Below are 18,280 nucleotides of genomic sequence, written 5' to 3' on the forward strand. Positions count from 1 at the left end.
CCTATTGGTCTACCACCTTGCCACTCTTGGCTCGGCATCCAATCCTGTTTCGAGTTTACTCCCTCCCTCGGTCGGCCCCGCCTTTCCGTCCTCGTTGATTGGATGCTGTCGTGTCCCAGGCGGGCGCTGTTGCTAGCGGCGACTGCAATCCGCCTCTTCCACATGCTTTGTCTAATTCTGATTGGGCGAACCGACCGCCGTTGCTCGGTGACGCTTGGATTGACAGGCCCGGGGACCAATCAAAACGTTCCACTGAAACCTGGCTCTGTTAAAGGCCTTTTACTTCAGTCTTCTTGGGGCTCAAGAAGAATCGGGTTGGTTAAAACTTAGGCTGCGTCCGCACTGCGAAAACAGCCCGGTTTGACACCGCTTTAACTGCCATGGCTCCATCCAATGGAACCCTGGGATCTGTAGTTCGTTGTGGCACCAGAGCTCTGTCTGGCAGAAAAGGCTGGATGCCTCACAGAACTACAATTCCCAGAACTCTCTCGCCAGGGCAGTTAAAGCGGTATCAAAGCGGATTATTTCCGCAGTGCAGATGCAACCCAAAAGAACTTTTACAGAGGTGAAGGTTTTTAAGGGCTTAATAAATGAATAAAATAACAAATTAATAAAATAATAATAACAATAACAGCAGTATTTGTATATTTGTTTATGTAATTGTTTATGCATTTTTGTAAACCGCTTTGATCTGTTGGAAAAGCGGTGTATAAATAACATTTATTATTATTAGTATTATTATTAGTAACAATAAATTGGGTGAAACTGGCAGGCAGATGCAGATAATACAAGCCCAGTCCTCTGCATGATGGCTCTGCAGGCTATAGTCACGAAATGGGTGGTTGTTGTTGTTGTTGTTGTTTTGCAGAAGTGTCATTAGAATTAAATGGCAGGCCCTTTGCGCCGCCTTTCAATTGCCTGCTGCTAGCGCAGGACCTTCCTGAGTCCTGCTCCGTGGATCAGCTCTCTGCCTCTGGGCCTGAGCCCTCTCCCCATCCCTCCCCTTTCATTGGACTGGGCTTCAGAGGTCTGGGTTGCTAACATACAGTCATAGAATCGTAGAGTTGGAAGAGACCCCAAAAAGGGCCCTGATCCAGTCCAGCCCCATTCTGCCATGCAGGAACTCTCCATCAAAGCATCCCCATTGACAGAGGGCCATCCAGCCTCCGTTTGAAGACCTCTAAGGAAGGAGACTCCACTACACTCCGAGGGAGTTTGTTCCGCTGTCGAACAGCCCTTGCTGTCAGGAAGTTCCTCCTAATGTTGAGCTGGAATCTCTTTTCCTGGAGCTTGCATCCATTGCTCCATTGGGTCCTAGTCTCTGGAGCAGCAGAAAACAAGCTTGCTCCCTCCTCAATATGGCATCCCTTCAAATACTTAATCAGGGCTATCATATCAGCTCTTAACCTTCTCTTCTCCTCATGGTTTCTCCCCAGCAAGCCAACCATGACCTTAAGAGCATGCGGTCTGATTATCTTCAGGAAGCTGCGGGAGATCTCCTCTGCCTCTGCTGTTGAGAACAACGTTGAATACCTCCTCTTGCAGACCTCCTATGGGACTCACCACTGGACCCCTCCAAAAGGTACAGCGTTATTCCTCTTACCTTTGGATTTAGGGAGATGTTGGGGATGTTTAGCCTGGAGAAGAGAAGGCTAAGAGGTGATTTGAGAGCCCTGTTTAAATATTTGAAGGGATGTCATATTGAGGAGGGAGCAAGCTTGTTTCCTGCTGCTCCAGAGACTAAGGGCCTGAACAGACAGGCCAAAATAAAGCTGCCTTGGGTCACTTTGGAGGTATGTATGCTGTTTAAATGACACATGTGTCTTAAGAGGCCAGAAACTTGTGCCAAAGCTGTGCTCCAGTCCTTAAGACTGGAGCGTGGCTTTGGTGCTACTTCATTTAAACAGCATAGCTCCAAAGTGACCCGAAACAGCTTTATTTCTGGCCTGACACAGAGCAATGGACAGGAAAAGAGATTCCACCTCAACATTAGGAGGAACTTTAATAGATGTTTGGCAGTGGAACATGTTCCCTGGGAGAGTGGTGGAATCTCCCTCTTTGCAGATTTCTAAACAGAGGCTGGATGGCCATCGGTCAGGGGTGCTTTGATTGTGTATTCCTGCATGGCAGATTAGGGTTGGACTGGAAGGCTCTTGAGATCTCTTCCAACTCTATGATTTTATGATTTCATTGCCTTTAACTGATTAATGTTAACTGATTAAAACACCAGCAAGGTGTGATGGTTTGAATGTTAGACTATGACTCTGGAGACCAGGGTTTGAATCCCTGCTCTGCCATGGAAACCCACTGGATGACCTTGGGCAAGTCACCCTCTCTCACATTATCCTGTGACTATGGGCTCTCTCATTTATAATCTCTCCTCCGGGTAAACAAAGGGTTAAGGATGTATTGGTTTTAAGTACAATTTTTCCAGTGATGTGTTCAAGTCTTTTACTCCAAGTCTTGTCAAGTCCTTGCAAATACGTCCAAGTCAAATCTCAAGTCTGCTGCTTCTAGAAAAAGCTTTAGAAGGCTCCTTCGATGTGATGCAGAGACAGGCTGCTCAGCAGACCTCAACCACTGCCTGAAGTCTATTGCCTAATGTTCTTGTTGTTCCCCTTTGAGGAATGTGCATTGTACTCTGGGCTTGAGACAGGGTTTGAGGTCTACTCAGCAGCCTGTCTGCATTGCACTTCGGAGGAGTGTTTTAAAACTTCTCCTAGGAGCCCCCATAGCAAGGGGCATGTTTCTTGGAGGGGAACAGTAGGTGCATTAGGCAGTGAGCTTTACAATTAAACAATCCTATATTAAAATAATTAAAAATACTAAAATACATTATAACAATAAAATAAAAAATAAATGAAAACGATATTGTTGTGTGCCTTCAAGTTGTTTCAGAATTATAGTGACCTTATGGTGGGCTTTTCTTGGCAAGGTTTGTTCTGAGGGGGTTTGCCACCTGCATGGATCTACAGGAATTGAGCAGAGCAGTGGAGAATAGGGGGGCCTGAAGGTGTCTCATCCACAGGGTTGCCATGAGTCAGGTGAATTGACGGCAGCTAACAACAAGAGCAACAAAGTTAGAGTTACAGAAAAATTATGCACTGCCTTATTGCTGATATTTTACTAGCAAAGCTAGGACTGCATCTGCACTGCAAAACTAGTGCAGTTTGACATCCCTTTCACTGTCATAGTTCCATGCTTTGGAATCCTGGGATTTGTAGTTTGTTGTGGCACCAGAGCCCTTCAACAGATATGAGTGAATTTCTCACAAAACTACAAATCACAGAATTCCATGCCAGTAAAAGTGGTGTCAAACTGCATTAATTTTGCAGTGTAGACTAGCTTGGGGAGAAGTGTGGAAGCTTTGAGATGCTTACAAATGTTAGGTGATAAAACCTTGGGGTGCTGTGAAGTATGGAGAGAAAGAAAGAGACTGACTGACATTGACTTTGGGACTGATGGAGAGGTGGAGCGGTGCTGCCTTCCTCACTGTCCCTAGAGACGCTTGGTAGCAGGCTGGGCACAGAAGTCCAACCTCACATCACCATCCCAGACCCAAAACACTCTCTGTCTTGTGAGCAGAATAGGAAAGTTCAACCAGTCATGTTAGTGGTTATGTTTATTCTAACCTCAGCTGAATATGACTCAGGGCTCAAACAGACAGGCCAAAATAAAGCTGCTTCTGGTCACTTTGGAGGTATGCTGTTTAAATTATGTATGTGTCCTAAGAGGATGGAAACCATGCCAAAGCCATGCTCCAGTCTTTAGGACTGGATCGCAGCTTTGGTGCAGCTTCTGGCCTCTTAAGATGTGTGTGTCATTTTAACAGCATACCTCCAAAGTGACCCAAAGCAGCTTTATTTTGGCTTGTCTGTTTGGGCCCTTAGTCTGTTTTTGTAACTGTGTCTTAGGCAGGTTATAGACCGCCGCTTTGAGGTGGTCTGCCGCCGCCGCCGCTTGCTCCGTGCGGGAGCTGTAGTCGCCACACCGCGCGGCTCCCGCGCGGAGCAAAAAAGGAGCTCCAAAATGGAGCTCGTTCTTGCGGCGCCTCTATGATGTCGTGAGGCGCCGCTGGCGCATTCGCGACGTTATAGGCTCCGCGACACGTTCGGACGCTATGCGTCTGATACGTAAAGATGGCGCCGGCCGTGTGGAACGGCCGGCGCCATATTGTACGGACAGAGTCCGTATTAGACCCAGGGGCATCTAGAAGAGACGCCCCTTTTTTAAAAGGGGACGTCCTGCGGATGTCCCAAGTGCTGGTGTGTAACTGGCCTAAGTTACGCTTGGAGGAAGGTGCCTTCATGTACAAGATACCCATGTAGATTGAATGCTTAGAATAAAAACTTTCCTTTAAACATCACCTTTTTCCCACAGTCTCTTCACATGCCTTTGCTCACCTTCCACAGGAGGAGGAAGGAAAGCCTTGTGCAGAGTTCAGCGGTGGGAGAAGCGCAAGTTCAACCCCTCAGTAACTTCCACTAGATTATTGAGTCACGTGGAGTAAAATAGTGCTGGTGGCAGCTAGACAGACCTCGAGGGTCCTCTCTCCTTCTCAGAAGCAGGAGATGGACAGAGAACCCATTATACAGCCCCTTAGCCTCTACAGTTGACCACCCTGATTTCTGTTGTATGAAAACCTTTCAGCTTGGTTGTGTATTATGAATTGGGTCTTATAATGTCTCCCCCCCCCCCCCCCCCCGTCTGTCCATATGTCAGGCCACGTTGACCCTGGGGAAGATGACCTGCAGACGGCCCTCCGGGAGACGCAAGAGGAGGCTGGGCTGGACCCCTCCCAGTTCACCATCCTCGAAGGGTTTAAGAAGGAACTGAACTACACTGTCAGAGGCAAAGCCAAAACAGTCATCTACTGGCTGGCTGAAATGAAAGAAAGCAACACTGAGATCAAGCTCTCGTCAGAGCACCAGGCTTTTCGCTGGCTGAACCTCAGTGAGGCCTGCAAGCTTTCTGAGTACCAGGACATGCAGAGCGCCTTGAGGGAGGCACATCAATTTCTCTGCTCCAAAGTATGAACGTTTCAAGGGGGATACAGGAACGTTTTTAGAGGAATTGCTGATGTGCTAGTTCCACAAAAATGAAAAGAGAAAAAAAGACACTACTGTAAAAATGCAAGTCTCTTCCAAATATGTCACAGTGATCATGTCAGGTTACTTAAAGCCTGGGTATTTCTATTTCCAGGGTTTGATTAGATGTATAATATTAAACTGTAAACTCAGAAAACAGATTTCTGCTTCATATTCCATTTCCTAATCTGTTAGATTTAAGTGAGCAGAGTGTGGCACAAAAATTATTTTAAAATGGTGTGATTCTTTAGGTATTTCTTTGCTCCTACAATGCAGAAAGAATCCCCGATGTGTGAAAACACATAAAAATACCTCCCCCTCTGCAAGCAACCCAACATTTGTTTGTCTTTTTGGCTGTCCAGTTTCCTCAGCACTCTTCTCCCGAACTATCTTAAATGAGCAGTTTTTCTTCTGTTTTTTTGACTGTCCACATCCATACATGATGATTTGGAATAATATGACCTGGACAATTCTGACTGTAGTGCTCAGTTGTTTGTATTTACTCTATGATCTTACCCAATTCTTTCATAGCTGTCTTCCCCATTCCTAGTCTTCTTATTTCTTGGCTGCAGTCACCATTCTGATCAATGTTTGATCCTAAGTACGGGAACTCTATTTCAATTTTTTCATTGTCTAGGTTGAATTTATGTATTCCGTGATAATTATTTTTGTACTACCTGTACAGGTACCTCCAAGTACCTCCACTTTCCTGTGTTGCCCCTTTAAAAATAGCGGCAGGGAGGGATGTCACTTCCTGCTACCATTTTATGGGGACGGCAGAGGAAAACACAGCTATTTGGCTTTGCTATGGGGAGGTCTCCCATAGAGGAGGTCTGGGGAGGGAGTTGGCCTGTGCCCGATGCAGTTGTCCTCTTCAGGTGCAGACAGCTAGCAAACCAGGATTCAGATCTCATTCACCATTTATGAAAGTTTGTGCTGTATACATTCTAGAAGAACAGGCTCATCAATACCCATCACAATTCCAAGTTGAAAAGTAAAATGACTATTTTGGATCTCTACTCCCAGAGTCCTCCAGTCAGCATAACCACTGGAAATTGTAGGCCAAAAAAGTAACTTTCTCTAGCTCTGGGTGGTTGAATAGAAGGTGAGGACTATATCTCATTGGTGTTTTTGGCACATATTAGTCCCCTGCATGTAAGTTTGTTCTTTTTTTGGCCATGGTGTAACATCCATATTCAGATTAGGAATCAGGAACATGAAACGAGTCCAGAGGTGCACCAGCCCTCCCATTCTTGGGTGATAGTACATACACTTTCCAAGTTGTGGCAGCTGGTTGCTCTCATGTTAGGGTGTGTGTGAGAATCTGCTCCAGGTTTTAGCCTGGTGGGGATATGAGACAGGGTATTTTGGGTGGCTGCTGCTAGGCTATGGTGCTCCCAGAGAGGCCAAAGTGATCTCTTCCTTGCTGTCTTTCAGTTGACAGGCAAAAACTTTTTAAATCTAGCAGGCTTTTAGAATGGAAGGTTTTTAACTATAGGACTTTAGTAGGTGCAGTATGATTTCTGTTGCTTCTACTGAACTGTTTTTAACTGCCTTTTATCTTTTATCTGGATATAGGCTTTAAATTGTTTTAGTACTGTGAATAACTTTGTTGTTGTTGTGTGACCTTTTTTCTGACGTAGGGTTTTCTTAGGCAAGGAGTCCTCAGAGGTGGTTTTGCCAGTTTCTTCTTCTGAAATACAGCCCACAGCACCTGGTACTTGGAAAGGCACAGTATAAATGAAGTTGGTAATGATGATCATGATGATGATACAACAGTTGTCCAAAGTGCTTTCCCCCAAATTCCTCAACTTGGTTAGCTCATCTGAAATCCGGATCCACTGCCAACAGGTTCTACTGCTCTGTAGCTCTGAGGCGGACATCCACAGAGATGAAAATATAGGAATAGTGAACAACCAAGCACTCTTGGTGCCAGGGGGAAAATGCAGCCCTTTATTGAAGTCCATGCAAAATTGTAGTGACCAGCACAAGAAAACTTTGTTGGTTGCTTAAGTAGCCACACTGATATTTAGTACTTTATTTTGAGTCATGTTTAAAACAAGTAGCATTTGAGTGAAGGCATTCAGTTAGTGATATCCAGATAGTAAAGCATACAGCAGTGGCATAGTTGAACCTATTGAGAGTGAATGCAGAACGACACCTTACACAGTCAAATCATTCCATTGCTCTTTAGGGATAGTATTGTGTTGCTGTGGTTTAAAAATCAGAGATAGCTTTCATAAGCCTTTGAAAACCTGAGATCAGCTAAACACGTTGCTAGTCTTTAAGAATGTCATATTCCCTCAACCCAATTCCATTGGCACAGAGGCTTAATTGCTGACATTTCTATTATATTTTTAGCTCACCTGCTTGAATATTTTAAACAACCTAAAACTCTGTGTCCACCAGTGTGTGTGTGTGTGTGTTGTGGCAAACAAAGGTGTTTTACAGTTGCCTTTAGGTTTCCTGCTTTTGTATGAAGAAGGGTGAATCTGCATTCCACCATTACATCTGTTTTGTACCATTTAACAGCCATGACTCCAATTTACAAAATCCTGGGATTTGTAGTTTGGACTGGAGGTATTTAGGATTCTCTGTTAGAGAGCGACAGATAATCTAATCTCTCCAACAGTTACAAACACCAGGATTCCACAGGATGGAACCATGACAGTTTAAATGGAACCATAGTGCTATAATTGTGTAGTGTGGATTCAGTTTTAGGCTAGTGAAGAAGGCTTTGTAGAAGTGCCGTATCCTCTAAGAGCAGTAAAAAGGCACCCTGCACAAATATGCTACTCTTGAAAACCACAGGTTCAGCTCAAGTAACATTAGCATATCTGATAGTTCATGCTGTCAAAGAGCGGGGTGATTGTCCCATCTTTCCATTCGATCAAAATTTCACCATGCTTCAGCGAAGGGGATGCTGGGGCCATCTGCATCTTAGGGCTGGTGGTAGTTGTCCCAGCTAAGGACAGGTAGGCCTCCTGTCTCACCTGCCGGCTCTTCAGGGCAGACAGCATCTTCTTCTTCCTAAGGCAGGAAATAAAAAGTCATTTTAATGGTGAAATGCTTTGAAATCCAGAATGGAGACACCTGTGAGATGACCATGGCCATGTGAGCATTTGTACATTAAATCTTCTGTGTTTGGTGAAGCCAATATAAAATAGGCACGAGGTTTAACTCATCAGGAAATATACCTGGAATGATAGAATCAGAAGGGTTGGAAGAGACCACAAGGACCATCCAGTCCACCCCTGCCATGCAGGAACTCACAATCAAAGCACCCCTGACTTGGTCAGTTTGAAAGGTTCCCTGCCCCTCTGTTATTCAGGATGCAGATTTAACCTGTAGTTCAGGGGAACGAATTAGAGCTCTCTTCCTCTAGCAAAGAATTACAAGTGCCACACCAACTACAAATCCCAGGGTTCCACAGGATGGAGCAGTACCATTTAAAGTGGTATCAGACTACCATATCTCTATTGTATAGATGCACTCAATATAAATGGCATGTCTAAGGCCAGTTGAACAAAGACTGAAGGTGAGCAAGCACTGAAGTAGGACCATGTTGGGTGAGAATCACCCAGCCCTCCAGATGTCTTGAACTCGAGGGCCTTCTTGGTGGCTGCTCCTAGGCTCTGGACTTCCCAGGGCAGACAGAACTCCCTAATTGGTGTCCTCCAATTAGCAGGAAAATACTATTTTATTCTAACAAGGTTTGGTTAACTGAAAGTTTTTAAGGAAAAAGCTTTTAAGTGCTATTTTATCTGTGCAATTTTTATTATTTTTAATTGTTTTAATTTTTTAACATGTTATTAACAGTTTGATTCCATGTTAATGTTGAACTTTTGTATATTTTAACTATATTGTACTTATTTTAATTGATAAACCTTCTTGTGTCTTGGTTTTAGGGAAAAGGCAGATAATAAATAAAGCCAATTGATGATGATGATGATGATGATGATGATGATGATGATACCTGCAAAGTGAGATACAGTGCCACTAGGCAAAGAAAACAAATGTAGTCTGAGTGGTGATAGGTGCTGTGGGAGCGATTCCAAATGGACTGATAAAAAACATGAAGGCGAGTGCCACAAATAGGATCACAATAGGCTGCACCCTTCTCATCTCTGATATAGTGAGATGTGGGAACTGGCATTCTGTTAAAGCTAGTGGAGTCAGCCCTCCATATCCACGGATTCTGCATCCATGGGTTCAACCATGTACAGCCTGAAAATATTTTTTAAAATTTCTGAAAAGCAAATCTGTGTTTTTGGCATTTCATGTGTTGTTGTTAGCTGCCTTCAAGTCAGCTTCTACCCATGGCAATCCCATGAAGGAGAGACCTTTGGGTTACCCTGTCACCAACTGCTCTACTCAGGTCTTGCAAACTCAGGGCAGCCATGGCTTCCCAGATTGAGTCTATCCATCTAGAGCTCCAATTCTCAAAATTTGGTCCTCCAGATGTTTTGGATTTCATCTCCCAGAAGTCTTAGCCAGCTTCATCAGCAGTTGGGGATTCTAGGAGCAGAAGTCCAAAACATCAGGAGGACCAAAGTTTGGGAAACGCTGATCTAGAGTGTGTTCTTTCTCTCTTCTTACTGCCTTCCATCTTGCTAGGCATTATCGTCTTTTCTTGTCTTCCCATGATATGGCCAAGGCAGGACAGCCTCAATTTAATTACCTTGACTTCTAGGGAGAGTTCAGGTTTGATTTGCTCTAACACCCATTTATCTGTCTTTTTAGTAGTCCACTGTATCCGCAGAACTCTTCTCTACCTCGTAAATGAATTGATTTTCTTAATGTCGTCTTTCTTCACTGCCTAGGATGTCCATTTTATATGAGACCATTTTACCATACCATTGCATATAATGGGATTTGAGCATCCATGGATTTTGGTATCTACGAGAACAGGGAGTTTCTGGAACCAAAACCCAGCAGATGCCATGGGGCCCACTGTACTGTATCAAGTGGGATGATAATTCAGGTTGTGGAATAAAACAGGTAGGCTAGCAAATGAAGAAACCTCACAATCCTTACATTCATGTAACTCAGGCCACTTACCTGTTGTAATGGATGTTCAGCAGAAGTATGACTAGTCCCAGTATAAAAGCCAGCGGGCTCAGGACAAGCATGACAGTTTTCCAGTTGGCACCTGAAAATGTAGTTGCATTTTTGTCACTTCTTTTCCTGTTCACCTGCTTCTGTATTTTCCTCAACTCCTTGCTTTAAGAGTTGGATGAGCCAGATCCCCTGCTCCGCTGCCCAAAACCGCACCCTGAGGCCTGGCTTCTTCAGCCACCCCAATGCCTGCCAGTCCCACCATCCACTAGGACTCTGCTCTGATGTGCCAACCTTAGGAAAATGCCAATTTTGTGGCTTTATTAATGGGAAGAGAAACATCAGCATACAGTCAGTCCCAGGTGCAACTCTTAGCTTCCCATCAGAGCTTCAAACGGTTACTTTGTGGTGGTGACAACTTCCAGAATCCCCAGCCAGAGCTTGGAGAAATTACTTTGGGGGGCCTACAACTCCCAGGATCTACAGCCAGCACTCTGGGAGATGTAATCCTCCCCAAAACGATTCAAACTCTTATCCAGTTAGCCCCCCCCTGTTCTAATGTGGCTCTCAGGATTATATTTGCAGATTTCCTGCCTGCCCCTTTTCTGTCTCCCCATCCATGACAATGTACTTTTTCGTGCACTGTTTAATATTTTTAAATATCTCTTTTTCCAGCTCCAGAAGTAGGCTTCCAGCAACTTCCAATTTTTTCATCCTTGTCTGTCAAAGAAGTCTGGCGTCCCACCAAAATACAAATCCCAGGATTATTTAGGATATAGTGATGACAGTTAAAATAGTGTCAAACTGCTTTGTTTCTGCAGTGTGATGGATACACTCTCAGCCAGCACGACCAGTAATGATGAATGATGGGAACTGCAGTCCAACAACATCTGGAGAGCAGTATTCCTGCTTGTGTGTGTGTGCGCATGTGCCTTAAAGTTGCCTGTCAATGTATGGCAGCCCCATGAATTTCACAGGGCTTTCTTAGGCAAGAAATACTCAGAGGTGGTTTTGCCAGTTCCTTCCTCTGAAATACAGCCTGCAGTACCTAGTATTCATTGCCAATCTCCCATCCAAGTGCTAACCATAGCTGGCCCTGTTTAACTTTCAAGATCGTATGGGATCTGGTGCTGGTTTAATTCTCTTCACAGCTATCTACACCAATAGACATCATCATATTCTCTGGCAGTGAATTCCAGATGTTTTGGATTGTACAGTCAGCTCTCCATATCCACAAATTCTACAGCTATAGATTCAATCATCTACAATTTACCACAAAAACAAACCTTAATTTTTCTATTTTATATAAGGCACACCATTTTACTGCACCATTGTTTATAATTCCACTTGAGCATCCACAGATTTTGGTATCCATACGGGGTCCTGGAACCAAACCCCAGTGGATACCAAGGGCCCACTATACTTAGTCTTTATTCTATTTCCTTTTTGGCTTCCATCATACCTGTATGTCGGGAACCTGCTGCTTTTCTTGGATGCTTTTTATGATGGGTATATCTTTCTGGCAGGGAAAGAAATATGGAGAATGAGATGGAAACGTATGGAGAAGTATAGCTGCATCAATAGGAGTGGAGTTGAAATATGTAATCGTCCCATTCTATTCTGCTCTGCTCAGACCTCACCTGGAATATTGTGTCCAGTTCTGGTCACCACAATTTGAGAAGGATGTGGACAAGTTGGAGCATGTCCAGAGCAGGACAACGAAAATGGTGAAAGCTCTGGAAACCACCAAGTCCTATGAAGAGGTGGTATATGGCCCAGAAATGGACACAGAATTCCAGGTGGTTTGAGGTTTTGATTAATTGTGGAGATGGAATTGGCATAATTGCAAGAAAAGGAAATGAATGGAAGAAAAAAAGAACAGCGTCTTCAGATTTTCATCTATCTAATCCAGAAACATCTAAGTGTAATCTTACATTAAAGAGATGGAACACAATTTATTTTATGGCCACAGAGCTATGCAGTGCTTGTACAATGAGACCTGGTTAGCAAACTCTGATGGTGTGTAACTGAATGTGAAATGAAATGCATAGGTGCACCTGTATGCCCAATGTCCGATGCACATCACACACATCCACCCCCACAACCTTGAACTGAATGCAGACATTCTGCATCAGACAAAAATATCCAACCAATTCTGTAGCAGACCAGGAATGTAAGCATGTTTTTGCAGTGGCCACTGGCTTCGATGGCTTTGAAAGCGGATGTACACCAATTCTTAAAACTGCTTGGGTCTCTAACCGACTATGGGTTGTGGCATCTAAAAGGAACCTTCTGCTTCAGAGGCAGTCTACCTCTAAATACCAATTGCCTTGGGCCAAATAGCAGAGGAAGCCCATTGCTTTCAAACCCTGCTTTTTGCTCTCCCAGAAGAATTCACACCTGGCCATTGTCCATATTTTCTTAGCCACACAGACAGAGTACACCTTGCGCTGTAAAACTCTCCTTCATCTTATGTCCCATTAAAGCTCTGTTTGAAACACTCACCTTGATCTTCCTCAAAACTTGTACCTTCATTTTTTGGGAGAGTGCTGGTTATGTTTGGCAAGTCCCCCCAGATGGTGTCTGGAAGGGCGGTTGTGGTCTCCACAGAAAAGGAGTGAAGCTTGTTTAAAGCAGTAGTTTTATCTGGGGAGAAAAATGCAATGAGGTAGTCATGAACATTTCGTCCATATATGAAAGGTGCATGAATTGGTGCCTTGGACCATTTAGGTGAAAAGCTAAAAATTACAGTAGGGAAAGAAAGTAAAATGGCCATGCTGGGTGGAGATTCTGGAAGGTGTACAATTTTTTTAAATTTTAAGCTATTTCGCATTTCTTATAGGGAGAAAGATATGATATGAATAAAAACAATAACATACTTTCCAGGACCCACACCGAGGGGACTAGAGATTCTTCCACCAGATCTCCAAATCCAGGATTTATAGTTGCTGGATCTGTGGCGCAGACAATTTTGTTGGCCAGCGTCTTCCACCGGCTGAACTTGTCCTTCTCCTGGGAGAGGAAGGCCTTGTGCCCACCCGGTTTCATGGTGAGGTGAAGACCTAATCCTTGTAGGGTGAGGTGACCCTTTTTGCTGCAGACCCAAGCCTGGTGCAGCCCATCTCCTCCACAGGCTTCCAGATGAGCCAAGGCAAATTCTTCTGCATGAGAGACTGACAGGCACTGTCCAGTATTGTGGTTGACCACAGTATGAGTGGTTGCATCCCAGCTCCACTGATGGTAGTGGGAATGTGGCTTGCATTCGGATAGGCTGACTTTTTCAGCTTCATGGGAAGAGGCATGGATACACTTTTCTAGGCGGTCATTTCTGATGAGGAAACTGTCTCCTCCTGATGCTGTGGGAAATAAACACAAGTGCATATTATGTTTGTAATTTTTGTGCCAGCATATCTCTGTTCGGAAAACCTCTAATAGGGAATCTACTTTTTACAAAGGTTTCTTATGCCCATCTTTTATTCCTCATTCTCTGTTTATTTGGATTTTCTTATGCAGCATCAGTATTGGGAGGGCAGTAAAAGAGGGCTGGCGTAACACAAAATTTGGGTGTCAGGTTGCACCATGGATAACCCACCTTCGTGTGCTTCTGAAAGCAGGGTGTTCCCCCTCTCTTTGCTGCAGAAGAAGCCCAAGTCTCTCAAGAATTTCCTGTGTTCTCAGAGTAAAATACAGTGCCTTTAACAAGGTGCCACTGCAGCCGGACCAAACAGCAGCTTAGTTATGTAAAAGGAAACAAGCATACAATAGATGAAAGGCTTTTCTCCCTTCCTTTAAGGAAAATCCCAGCAGGCATCAGGTCTGATTTTTGTTTATGGTTTTTGGAAGAAGCGAGGGCCTTTGGGGAAGGGATCTCTTGACTGGATGCTGAACAGGGAACAAAACCACAGCAGAAAGAACAAGGTGATCCCATTTCAGCTTTTACATTGTGTGTCATGTTGTGTTTCATTTATACTGTGTGAAGGGATGCTCAGTGCATATTACATACCCTCCAACTCTTCTGATTTGGCAGGGATACTACTGATCAATCCTCTCTTGCTATTTCAGCTACTTTTAAAATGTCCCAGTTTCTCTCTTTTCCTTCTCACCATTGTGTTTGGCTTACTTCAGTTGTTGCAAACTAAGTTCAAAGTGCAAAAATAATTTGCACTTAGTTGAGGATGGGGACAAGGAGAGGAGGGGAAGAATTGGGCTGCAGAAATGATGCCATTTGACACTGCTTTAACGGTCGTGGCTCCATCCTGTAGAATCCTGGGATTTGTAGTTTGTTGTCGCACTGGAACACTCTGACAGAGAAAGCCAAATATCTCACAAAACTACAAATCCCTGAATTCCATAGCATGGAGCCAGGGGAGTGAAAGTGATGCCAAACTCCATTAATTCTGCAGTGCAAAGGCAACCCAGGTTTTCATCTGTGAAATGTTGAAATACTGTATATACTCATGTGTAAGTCTAGAAATTTAGGTCCAAAAATTGACCCCAAAAAACTGAGTTGACTTATCCACGTGTCAATGTACTGTAAGTATTGTATCTTAATTCTTATTTAAAATAAGGAACCATCTTAGCAAGAGTATAATATATGAGGCACCGACCCCTTCTACTCTCTCATCCATCCAGCCTTAAGAGTAAGCACAAAGAGGTATGTCTGCTGGAATTTTGTAAGTTCTTTGACATTGCTTTGCTTTGCCTCACCCTTTAGATCCTTTGTTACATGCCCCTAAATTTTACCCTTGACTTATGCATGGGTCATAGCAAAATCCATAATTTTGGCTCCAAAACTTGCCCTCAACTTATACATGAGGTCGACTTATAGTCAAATGTATACAGTATTTCATCTGTGATATGTTTGAATGCACAGTAGTTAAAAACATACAAAAAGTCAACATTAAAATAGAACTAAACTATTAACAATGTTAAAACTGTTGTTTAAAAATACACTTAAAATGGTAAAAGCAGTCAAAAACTGTACAATTTAAAACAGCACAGAGCAGCTTTTTGTACCAACTGAAGTTCCTAAACATTCCTCAAAGGCAGCCCAACTTAGAACACCTCACAGTTATCCAAACAAGATGCAACTTAATGTGTCACTGGGGCCAGATCAGACATGTTCACAAATGGGCTGAGAACTGGCACACTGAGAGCTTGAAGCGTGGAAAAGCACTCCTGGCCACTGCAGGAACCTGAGCATCCAGGAGGGGCATCATCAGAAGGGTTCAGGGGGTGAGGACCACACTGGGTGGCATCTCATAGAGAAGTGTCACTCAGTGCGCTGATGGTAAGGGGCTGCCTTTTGGGTCTTGTTGGTCTGATGGCCAGGCAGGACAGCAGGGCACCTCCCTTTCCCATCTGGCCAGCAGTTCTGCCAGGCCCAGAAGGGCTGCACCCACTGGTGGGAAGGATCTGGCTTGTAGATCTGGTCAGTCTGCTGGCTGTCCAGGCAAGTGAGTCTCTCCTTCCTTTCCCGTTTGGCCAGCAGCCCCACCAGAGCGATATTAAAAGTGATCTACATCAGGTGTCAAATATATTAGGTATGCCACAGGCATCCAGGCTCAAGGCTGAGTCCATCCAAAACTGCTGCAGTGCCATCTCATCTAGCACAAGGTGAATCCCTGTTCCCTGATCTGCGTTTTGACTAACAAGGAGCTCCTCTGTCTTGTCTGGATTGTGCTTCCATTTGTTTTGCCCCATTCAATCCATTACCTAGTTTGGAACACAAGTAGCATAACTTGGAAAGGAGAAACAGAAACTGTTAGATCTCAGTAGTTCACTAAAAGGAGGATTCTGGGAGTTGGAGTCCCCCAAAGTAACTTTTTGCATGCTCTGCGGCACACACATATACATGCATACAAAGTACTTCAGTTTGCCAAGAGAATTGGCTTCACAACCACAAAACACAGACCGGGTAGCGGGAGACAAACCAAAGCAATTACCACCAACAAGAAATTTATAATCTTACTGGCAAGAAGAACATTCTCTTATTCTTAATAAATGTCTAAAAGAAAGAAAAATGAAAAACAAACTTACCCCACAGCCAGAAAAAGAGGACCATCCAATTCAGGCAACTCTTGAAAAGCTCCATTGTCTCCCAGCAAAGAAAATGGGGGAAGGGGGAGTTTGCTTTTGAAAAGAACAAATTGGATTGCAAAGTGGAAGCTGCCTTACTTTACTTCCATCTGAAAAAAAAAGGTCTGGAAGGGGAAGGGAAGATGCTAAAATATTGTAAGTGAACAAGGGTCCCCTTATCCAACAGACTTCAGGGACCAAAATAACAACAGACTGAGGATCCACAAGGGAGAGACTCAGGGACAGAATCCCAGACAGTGCATCCAGTTCACATCTCTCCTCTTCCCAGAGAACATGATGTGAAATGGCCAAGAGACGCCTGTCCTTGCGCTACCTCCTGATGGTGAAAAACAGTGAAAGCTTTGGAGCAACACAGAGCTCTTCTTTGGAAATGAAGGCCCTGCTTTCCTTTCCATGCAGCCTCGGCTCTTTTTCCAGATGAGATGGATGTAACATATATATATATTTTCTAAAACTATAAAACAGAAGGGATGGAGCCACAATGAGAAGGAGCTGTTCGGACACAACACTCTTGAGTTCCACGCTTTGGAAACTGAGCTTTCTGAAGGGTGAGAGAGAATGCTAAAGAGGCTGAGCTGCTGAGGGTGGAGGCTGGTCCTGGAACTGGAGAAGAGCCAAGGTATCCACTAAGAGCCACAAAGGAGGTGGTGGAGGAGTAGGAGGTTCATCTTTTGTTGTTGAGCCTTAGCCACACTGTACCACAAAGGATGCTCAGCACTGGCTCCTCTTCATCCTGGAGAGAAGGGACCAGTGGGGTGCCACAGGCTTCTGTCCTGGACCCTTTGCTGGTCAATGTCTTTATCAGTGACTTGGATGAAGGAACAGAGGACACGCTTATCACATTTGCAGATGACACGACATTAGGAGGAGTAGATAATACATGTGCTAGTGGTTTAATTATATTCTTTCCTCTTAATTTCTTTAGGAGTCATCACTAAGATTACAATCCTTGTTCAAAGCAGATCTAAGCAAGTAGGTGACTTTAGGGTTCATTTTCTAATTGATCAAACAAACTGCTAATTAAATGCATCTGTGCCTAATCAAAACATGGCTACATAAACACAGTGTATCATTTAACTGGGTGCATGAAATTGTATTCATCAAGGGGAATACAGAAAGAAAATAAATTCATTTGGGATGTGGTGCTGGAGTGGAGTGCTAAGGATATCATGGATGGCCAAAAAGACAAATAAATGGGTCCTGGAGCAGAGCAAGCCAGAAATCACACTGGAAGCCAAGATGGCAAAACTGAGGCTCTTGTACTTTGGGCACATCATGAGAAAGCATGAATCATCAGACTCTGCAAAGGAGAAGGAGCAAAGTCTGCTGGAGCAGGAAGAGGAGGAAGAAATTGCCCTGCCAAATACCAAGAGACATAACCATCGCTTCTGATGCAGGTTTCCTGCCTCAGGCAGATGAAAATGGAGGGAGAGAGGAAAGGGAGGAAGATACTGACTTCTCCCTTGATGTGTGATGAAAATAATAAAAATGGAAGCCATCACTTAGTTTGAAATTCCCTATTGCTTTTATACTCTTAGCCCAGAAGTCTCCATGACTGGAAAACAAGAGGGTCACTATAGGCAATAAGGTGACCTTTTGTCCCTCACACCCCTGTCTTTGTATTTTGCTTGAACATACAGTTAGCCCTCCTTATCCATGGATATTTTTGTCCACGGATTCAAGCATCCATGACTTGAAAATACTTTAAAAATATACACATTTCTATGGGCAAATCTTGATTTTGCCCTTTTATATAAGGGGCACCATTTTACTGTGCCATTATAATGAATGGGACTTGAGCATCCACAGATTGTGGTTATCCACGGGAGATCCTGGAACCAATCCCCAGAGGATACCAAGGGTCCCTGTGTAGGTAAGAAGGGGAACGCCCTCCTTGATTTCCAAGGGTTAAACAAGGAATTCCTTGCTTAAACGACAGACTCTTTCTTGTAAACATCCCGAGTTCCTGTTGACTGAATTTCTCATACTATTTGTTTTGACAAAAAGAACAAACATAACCATCTCCTGGACGGCCC

The 18,280-nt window shown here is 43.9% G+C and overlaps 2 protein-coding genes across 4 annotated transcripts; one reads left to right on the plus strand and one right to left on the minus strand.

Moving 5' to 3' along the window:
• The first annotated feature begins 253 nt into the window (after nt 1-253).
• NUDT2 (nudix hydrolase 2) lies at nt 254-7,111 on the plus strand. 2 transcript variants are annotated; one of them, XM_089498022.1, is made up of 3 exons: nt 254-314; nt 1,437-1,582; nt 4,723-7,111. In XM_089498022.1, exons 2-3 carry the CDS (start codon nt 1,447-1,449, stop codon nt 5,034-5,036), a joined length of 450 nt encoding a protein of 149 aa, XP_089354148.1. In that variant the 5' UTR covers nt 254-314; nt 1,437-1,446; the 3' UTR covers nt 5,037-7,111. The 2 variants fall into 2 exon arrangements, with proteins under 2 accessions (XP_089354148.1, XP_089354147.1); XM_089498021.1 differs by lacking the exon at nt 254-314 and adding an exon at nt 325-565.
• Nucleotides 7,051-17,024, minus strand: LOC149324255 (uncharacterized). 2 transcript variants are annotated; one of them, XM_089498019.1, is made up of 6 exons: nt 16,185-17,023; nt 13,025-13,501; nt 12,651-12,791; nt 11,608-11,664; nt 10,149-10,239; nt 7,051-8,117 (listed from the first exon to the last, which is right to left on the minus strand). In XM_089498019.1, exons 1-6 carry the CDS (start codon nt 16,237-16,239, stop codon nt 7,916-7,918), a joined length of 1,023 nt encoding a protein of 340 aa, XP_089354145.1. In that variant the 5' UTR covers nt 16,240-17,023; the 3' UTR covers nt 7,051-7,915. The 2 variants fall into 2 exon arrangements, with proteins under 2 accessions (XP_089354145.1, XP_089354146.1); XM_089498020.1 differs by lacking the exon at nt 11,608-11,664 and having other exon boundaries at nt 16,185-17,024.
• Nucleotides 17,025-18,280: the final 1,256 nt, after the last annotated feature.

The sequence above is a fragment of the Sceloporus occidentalis genome, unplaced genomic scaffold (genome assembly GCF_023333645.1).
Source record: "Sceloporus occidentalis isolate IW3139 unplaced genomic scaffold, rSceOcc1.0.p SCAF_1, whole genome shotgun sequence".
NCBI lineage: Eukaryota > Metazoa > Chordata > Lepidosauria > Squamata > Phrynosomatidae > Sceloporus > Sceloporus occidentalis.

What these genes read in the sequence shown, in the direction of transcription:
- NUDT2 (XM_089498021.1), top strand. Translation starts at nt 381, where the DNA reads ATGGCTCCATCCAATGGAACCCTGGGATCTGTAGTTCGTTGTGGCACC. An exon ending in CCAAAAGAACTTTTACAGAG is followed by an intron (nt 566 to 1,436) that starts GTGAAGGTTTTT and finishes GTTTCTCCCCAG; the next exon opens with CAAGCCAACCATGACCTTAA. An exon ending in CCACTGGACCCCTCCAAAAG is followed by an intron (nt 1,583 to 4,722) that starts GTACAGCGTTAT and finishes TCCATATGTCAG; the next exon opens with GCCACGTTGACCCTGGGGAA.
- LOC149324255 (XM_089498019.1), bottom strand. Translation starts at nt 16,239, where the DNA reads ATGGAGCTTTTCAAGAGTTGCCTGAATTGGATGGTCCTCTTTTTCTGG. An exon ending in AGCAGGTTCCCGACATACAG is followed by an intron (nt 10,240 to 11,607) that starts GTATGATGGAAG and finishes CTACATTTTCAG; the next exon opens with GTGCCAACTGGAAAACTGTC. An exon ending in CTGAACATCCATTACAACAG is followed by an intron (nt 8,118 to 10,148) that starts GTAAGTGGCCTG and finishes TTCCTGCCTTAG; the next exon opens with GAAGAAGAAGATGCTGTCTG.